Source organism: Chelonoidis abingdonii, chromosome 2, assembly GCF_003597395.2.
Source record: "Chelonoidis abingdonii isolate Lonesome George chromosome 2, CheloAbing_2.0, whole genome shotgun sequence".
Classification (NCBI taxonomy): Eukaryota; Metazoa; Chordata; order Testudines; family Testudinidae; genus Chelonoidis; species Chelonoidis abingdonii.
The window spans coordinates 156,398,959-156,407,200 of NC_133770.1; the positions used below are offsets into that span (position 1 = coordinate 156,398,959).

The 8,242-nt window shown below is 37.5% G+C and overlaps 1 protein-coding gene across 1 annotated transcript; it reads right to left on the reverse strand.

The window, feature by feature from the left end:
- Positions 1-591: 591 nt before the first annotated feature.
- GKN1 (gastrokine 1) lies at positions 592-6,801 on the reverse strand. Its single transcript, XM_032786659.1, has 6 exons — positions 6,790-6,801; positions 6,081-6,134; positions 4,616-4,753; positions 4,261-4,371; positions 1,800-1,941; positions 592-686 (listed from the first exon to the last, which is right to left on the reverse strand). Exons 1-6 carry the CDS (start codon positions 6,799-6,801, stop codon positions 592-594), a joined length of 552 nt encoding a protein of 183 aa, XP_032642550.1.
- Between the last annotated feature and the right edge of the window lie 1,441 nt (positions 6,802-8,242).

An 8,242-nucleotide genomic window follows, 5' to 3' on the forward strand; every position in this document is an offset into this window, starting at 1 on the left:
TAACCCGAGAAGCCTAAAACCCCCCAACTTCCTCCAAATTTTGTAATTCATCTAGTTCATCAAAGCTTCTCTAGAAACAGTTTGTAATCCAGCCTTAGATGTCCATGCAGGGGAGGAAGGAGGAGTGAGATCCCATGTCTGTATTCTTGCATGGGGACATGGTTGTGCCCCTTGGGGGAAGGATAGAGGGTTCCCTCATGCCATGCTTAAGATTTGGTTCAGTCCTGACCCAAAGGTGTGCATCACCTACTGCTTCAGTAACCTTATTTCCTGAAGCTTTTTGGGTTTTCTTTGAATGTCTCCCACCCACATATTGACCAGGTCCAGCCTTGACTTGCATGTGAGATCACATCCTGACTTGTATGATGAAGGATATAAAAGATGAGAAACGAGACACAGCTGATTCCAATGCTAAATGTATTTAATTGACAGACCTCGTAACAGCCTAGGTTTTTCTACACACGAAGCATAAAGGGAAGACAAAGACAAAACATCTAGAAAATGGAGTGTCATGGGAAGAATAATGACAGAACTGATTTTATCCAATCAGCGGACACATTGTCAGACCAGTTCTAAGCAGTGAAGAATTTACTACTTGAATGAAAGGTCACAGAAGCCAATATTAATAACCCACAGGATGCTAGCATCAGCACAGTCTAGAGAGAAGTAGTTTGCTCCTTTCGCTCCTAAATGAAAAGAAAAAGAACAGTTATTGTCAGGTGATGCCTGATGTGGACGTTAGGAGATCTGTGCATTCATTACAGTTCAAGACATACAGAACCCTGCACCTCATATAGCCACTAACACCTGCACAAAGAGATCACAAAGTAGGTGTGAAATGCTACCTAGTCAGAGTGGTGACATGTGCAAGGTAACGGAGAGTCAGACCCAGAAAATTCCCACTGTTCTACAGGATTGATTCCTTGAATAACACTGAGTTCCTGTAACAAGGAACTTCTTTCCTGCAGAACAAATAAAAATTTTAACAAGATCAAGTAGGACAAGACATAGCAGCCACCTCAGACAGTGGATGATTTGTCTCTGCATGGTTTGTGACCTCTACTATTTTTGGTAACAGTTCAACAATATTTATTATAAAAGAATATATTTCTATTACTCTGGTCAAAGAATCTTTTTAATATAAAAATTTTTCAAATGTATAAATAAAAGAATAAAAAAATACAATCAACAAAGCCAATTGGATTTTTGCCTCAAAAATGACTGACCAAAATTTTGTGCTAATTCGTATTCTTCAATGATCCCTAGCTAATTAATCCTCTCAACAATCATGTGTGGTAGTTAAGTAATAACTGTTATTCCCATCAAGAACCTGCAAGGTGCTAAGAAATGTGGCCTGATCCAGCAAAGCGCTTAAGAACATGTTTAACTTTAGGCATATGAGTAGTCCCACTGTAGAATTGAGCCCTCAGCAGTTTTTCCATGGCCGAGTCAGCAGCAGTGAATGGGTTAGAAGCTAGTAGTTCTTGAATCCCAGCACCAAGTTTACTCTATTAAACCACACTGTCTCTCTTCTTTATCTTAGAGATAAATCCAAGGTACAAAATTCTGTACCAGAATTTGAATAACCCAATGTTTGGGAGTGTTGGAATCTGACCTTTTACCATTATAGAGGTATAGACTGACAGCAAAAAAAAAAAATCAGATCCATGTCTAATACCCTTCTGAAGCACACCAAGTTCTTGGTTCTGGTCCATCTCTACTTAGGAGAGTAACATTCATTCCATGCAGGAAATGCAACTCAATTTGCTACATGAATAGTTACTTTAACTTGCACTCACTCTCAATCTCATGAGCCACGTAGGTAGGAAGTCCTCTGCACAAAGCTTCAATGTTCTTTCCATAAGGGGTCAGATCAGGGACTCTGGTCTTTGAGACAATGAATCTCAGTTCCTTCGGAGGAGGCCCTTGAGCTCCGGTCTTCTAAACATCCGGAAAGCAAACTCAGAACAATGTCATTCAATAAAACTGATGACTAGAATCATTTATTACCATTTATGTTCCTGTACTGACATTTCTGACACAGTGCACAGTGTGTGCCAGGCTGAATAGCACCCTACAGACCAGAAGCAAGCAGGGAATGAGCTCCTCAACTCAGATCTCACACAGGGGCACAAAGTAGAGGAAGGGACAGAAGACGCAACCATGCATTATGAGAAGAGCATTGAAACTCCATAAAGCTGACTGGGGAAAAGAGAAAGGTAATCTATACTTTACCTGGACCTTCTCTCTAAAATATTCCCTTAATCCTATGCTCAATCCTACACATGGTTTTGTAGATAGGAAAAGTGAGGGGTTGGGAATCTATTAATTTATTTTCTCATAACTATAACAAATGAGAAGGCAGGAACATGTGTATTAAACACATTTGCTGGAAATGTTTAAAACCCGTTCTTGAGAACTCTAATGAATATATTGATAGAACAGCATATTGTTTGGTAGAATTAAGTGAAAATTGGAATTTCCATCCCACAAGAAAGCCTGATGTTTCAACGTTTGTTTTCATCATGAATTGGAACAAAATGTTGAAGTACTGAAATTTTTCAAGGAATATAAAATTCCAGAAAATTTTTGATTTAGGAATGTAAAATTTCATTTTGCATTTTTGATCAAAAAGGAACATTTTGATATTTTTGAGTCAAATTGTTTTTCTTCATTTCGTTGAACTGACCCAAACTGCTGTCTTTTGTGTCAGTTCAGCATTAAACTGTACTTTCCTATTCTGGCTCATTGCCTCATGGGAACTGTAGATCAGGCTGTCTGATGTCCCTGTTCTTCTCTGTGGGCAGTCTCTCTGACTCAAGTACATGTCCCATGATGAACCTGCAATGATGTGACTCCCATGACATGTAATGCCACTCAGTCAGAAGAAAAACTCTGTTGCATCATGGGAGATGTAAAATTGAACTGACTCAAAATGAAGCATTTTGGGTTAAACTGATCCAAAACAAAATATTTAGTTTATATTTTCCCAATAAAAAAATGAATTAATCAAAAACAAAATTTCCCATAGAAAATTTCAATTTTGCAGCAACTGCATTTTCTATCAGAAAATCATTCTGTTGAAAAATTCCCGGCTACCTCTATTGTTCAGCTTGGGTTATTTGAAGCAGTGCTGAAGGCTGTGATGGACTATGATGGGGTGTCTTCCAATAAGGAATTTTAAAAACACCTACAATCTGTCCCTAACTCGGTGCAATCTGGTCTTCTCCAAAATGAGAAAGTATGCCCTTCAGGAATATTTCGATGAGCCCCGGCGTTATGTCATATTTCACAGAGAAGACTGAGGAATATCCCTCTAGTTTTATGGGTGGAATTGTAACAAGGGGCTGAGCTCTTTTGAAAGTCTAGCCCCAATTGTATGTTCTGAGCCACTGAAAATATGTCCTTGAGTTCCTTTGAAAAATTGGCCACCTCTAAAACCTTGGAGAAAACCACATTTGGCCAGAGACATTTGTTCCCGTCCAATTTCAGCTATTCAGAACATGGATTTTATCTGATGTGCAAAATTTTGAAATTTGATATTTTGTTCATCCTAATTAGGATAAAAAACTAAAATTTTGAATTTTTTCATGAAATGAAATTCTGGAAAAAATATTTTCGGTTGTATTATTTCATTTCAATACCTTCAAAATGTTTCATTTTCATTCTGATCCTGCTGGTTTTATATATAATATTATATTTATATATAAAATCAGCAGAATCAAAATGAAAATATTATATATATATTTAAAAACAAAGCTTCAAAAAAACTTTTTGTTACAAAAATGTCAAAACAGGACTCTTCTAAAGTTTTGTCATATTTTTTCTGAATAAAATTTTGTCAATATCAATATGATATTGCACAAATTTTCAGTTTAATCTAAACAGGAATTTCTGACAGAAAACTGTTTTGATGAACATTTTCTTACCTACTACAGCTCTACCTCCAGCATCTTAAGATGAATCATTTGCACAATTAGCTTTATGCTACTAGGGTTTGTTTACATGGGCACACTCACGAAAGTTAAGATGAATTCATTAAAGGTGTGAAGTTAATGTGCATAAAATAAAATGTGTTAACACCCCCGTGCCCTCAGTGTGGACAATCGCAGAAAATGGCCCAAGTTTGTGAAGGATTAAACTACAGTGAACTAAAGCCACTTTAGTCGTGAATGAGACCATGTGTAGGAGGGTAGACAAGCCCTTAGAAAAAAGCAACCTCACTCCCACCAATCGTTCCAGCATTCCCTTCCATCTTACCTTTCTTTCACTAATCAGTTTGGGAATAACTGTAATATCAGGCATGACATTTCTGTTCATTTTAGCAATGATGCAAGATTTCTTGGAAAATACCCTGGTTGCCATGAAGCCCTGTAAAATAAAATTACAAAGAGCTAGACGTTTTGTTTGAGCAGCTCCACATAAATGAGACTCAGATCAGATTTGTTTAATTTTGAAGCTAAATAACATTTAATACAGATTCCCCCCCTGACATTTAGACCAATTTTATAAACAATAAATTATTAGTAATTTCCATGCATTATGACTAATCATTTAGGCACTACTCCAATCAGTGACTCCATAAGTTTCTCAGAAATGCATGTTTGCCACTTACATTGCCGTAGTCCCAAACAGAATTCCATGAGTTCCAGCCATTGTTTGTGTCAATGTTGGCCACATGCTTATCGTTGTTGATGCTCACAGTCTGGTGTGAATTTCCACCGTTGTTTCCCTGATTGTTTTCATTCACATTCTTGGATTTAAAAACAAAAAGTGACAAACATTTAGGTTTTTCGGGTTTCTCCCCGTCAAATGTGCTTTGGAAAATCATTGCTCTTAAAATTATGTTATAGTGATATAATGAAGTAAGCCACCCCTCGCCCCGCAGAGGCTACTAAAGCTTTCATGCATAACTCTGAAATCTCTTATTCTACCTTATGCAGCTCTTCTTCAGCAAATGCTATTGATACAAATCTAGAGGTGGAGTTTTGCCTGAGTGAGAACTCAGTAAGAATTTGTCCAATTGGTTTCAGTTAAAAGATAGCCATATCATTCAATCACAAATCATCCCTAACAGATTTTCCCTTCCTACATGGAAGTAAGGGGTCATCTATCTATGCAGAACAGACCCTCACTTTTCCAGATCCTACTGAGAGTGCTCAACAGGGAGAGAACTCAATCATCATCATCATCACCACCACTAATAATAATAATAATAATAATAAAAACTATTTGTTTGTTTGAATTATTGTAGCATCTACAAGCCCTAGTCATGAATCAGGACAATCATGCTTAAAAGCCTGTTTGGAGATGGGTTTGTTGTTTTCAATCACATTTATAGCATAATGAATTAAGTTTCTGCAACGGACAAGAAACTCTTGTGAGGTTACCATTGGGTTACATACATTTGTCATTGTTTTAATTTATTGTTATGGGGCAGTCAGAACCATTCCTAAATATTAACCTATCTTTGTCATCAAATTTCCATCATTATTAATATACTCAGTAGTTTCCTATGGTCTAATTCTTATTTACGCTAAAGCCTTTTTACACCAGCCTGACAGTAGGAAAGGACCTTAAACTGTGTGTAAATTACATATGTGCCCTTTCCAAGGACTGTTTATACTATCTGAGCAGCCTAACAAGGAGGAAGTATAAATGAGAATCAAGCTAATAATATATACAATGGTATCTCAATGGAATTTTTTCCACTGATGAAACAAATATTCATTTTCCCACTAGGAACTCAATCAATACCCATAACAGTTTGACAATGGCAGAACAATACTGATGCATTGCGATAGATATTACACAATTTTTTCTTTCATGTTTGGCCTGACATGCAGTAAAGTTAATAGCAAAATCATTCTCTGAATAGGTTAGCTGAATAATTATTTTCTTTAGAACACAAACCCAGTCTTGTGATATTGCATTTTTATGTGCTAAGGACAGTTTAGATTTTTCTTCAGAAACATCTTTCAGAGATGTGAAAATTCATGAAGCATAAATTAAACAAATTGACAGGAGGAATGAAACATAAATTAAACAAATTGACAGGAGGAATATTATGTAATACTCACATCAGTAGCAAGAGATGGAGTTAGGAAGACTCCAAGAAGACCGGCAATCATAATCTGAAATAAACATTGAAAGCATATCCGTATAAAGGCTGATATGGCTAAAAATACAGCAAGAAGAACCTTGACACACACTTTTCCTCCAAACTGATGTAAAGTAACGTATCTGGACTGCTTTCACTCTCACACTGGACGCATATTACTTCAGTGGATTTATGTCTTTGTTGACACTAGTGTGAGATCAGATTCAGCTCCATTGCTTTAATTTTTTACATATCAGCTATGTAAAATTATTTAAAGATTCTTCAGTCCTTGCTTATCATATTAGCTTGGGAAAGACTCTTTTGCTTGAGCAAGGAAAGCAGGATTATGCTCATACTATTTAAAAGTTACAAAAAGTGGGCTTGATCCATCACTGTGTTACACCAGTTTTCTGATGCTATAACTCCATTGACATCAATCGGCATTGGACCATACCCCATGCCCTCTGCATACAATACAATATGCATCTAAATCTTATTCAGCTTACTATGGTCTGATAAGTTGCATTTCCTGATGCAGTGAAATCACTAGTGACCCTACAGCCCTTGCACCAATGCAGCTCCCATTGAAATGTCTGGTATTTCTGCGTGTGTAAAGACTACCCTTTTTGGATCAACTAGAGAGTCAATGCTATATTATTTTGTAGGAAGCAAATGGTAAATATACTCACAGAGAGCTTCATTTTGACAGCAGAGGAGGTGAAAGATCTGCTTGAGGAAGTGATACAAACCCTTCCACTTTATATACATCAGGGGCCCCCAAAATTAGGTGTGGACAGTAAACATATCATACTAGCATGTAGCCATTGATATGTGACATTGCTCATTAGCTCCTGGCACAATTACTATACAAACAAAGGAGTTTGAAACTGGCCTGATAGACTCAGTCACCCGCAGCAGATAAGGGTCAGTGATACTTAATCAAGATCAGACTTTCAATCCCTAAAGTCAAACAAGATTCCTGGTGCAAAATAGTGCCTGCATGCCAAATGTGCAGCCCATCAAACATTTTTCTCTCTATAACTCATAGTATTGATAAAGTATGATGTCATCTGTTTGTGCCAGGAACCCCTATGGGTATAGCCCACACCACATGAAAAGGGAGAGTTAGCTGCCTTTATGGCTATGTGAAGGGCAATCCCCATGTGTTCGGGGTCTACCCTGAGGGAAATAGTAGGTCCAAGGGATGCTGGGTGCAGGAATAGATGGAACAGGGACAATGCTGGGGAGACCACAGCGTCCTCTTTCCGGCTTTATAGAACATAAGGAGAAAAAATAATATGTCCTAAGACCATGTTATCTTTCCCTTAACCCCCAAGACCAGAATCCTGGGGTGAAATGTGGCCCAGGAGTATCCCTGGTTACTACTGCCCAGGAACTGGCAGTCCTACCAAGGGTTAGAGTCCAGTGGTTCCCAAACTGGGGTTCTTGAACCCCTGGGGGTTAGCAAATGTTACAGGGGGTTCTTGGGAAAAAATTCCCTAATGGCAGACAGAGCTGTCCCTAGGAACTCCGGCTAGCATAGGGTCAGCAGCCCAGAGCCCTTGGACTTCCAAGAGCTAAGCAGTTGAAAGCAAGCATATCTGAGGAGATTTAAACTTCAAGACTCCTTATAAGAAATGGAAAGGGATGTGGATATTTTTTGCTGTTTTTAAAATTAAATAGGTAGCTAGTATTGTTTTTAAAATTATTATGAAGAAAAAGTTTAAGCTTTGTTGTAACGTGCGTTGTTTGCCTGGACTGCTCAAGACCTGAATGCTTGTGTAGGAACTCTTTGAGTTGGCTTCTTAAATACCTTCATGCTGTTTCACATCTGATACTCCTTAATGAAACATAAGAGCCTTGTCTTATAACAGGCTTATTCAAAGTGATACAGGCTATGAAAGTGAGATCTTGGAAGAGTGTTGCTGTTTTCATAAAGTAATAAAAATACTGTAATGATAAATAATAATTAATAAATAGTGTGTAATAAGCTTGTCATAAAAATATATATTTCCAAGATCACTGTTTTTATAATTTATACTCAGATAAAGGAGAAAATCTCTGGAAATACTCATTTTTAGGAGGGGGTTTGCGAGACTTGACATTTTAGTAAAAGGAGTTCACAGGTTGTTAAAGTTTGGG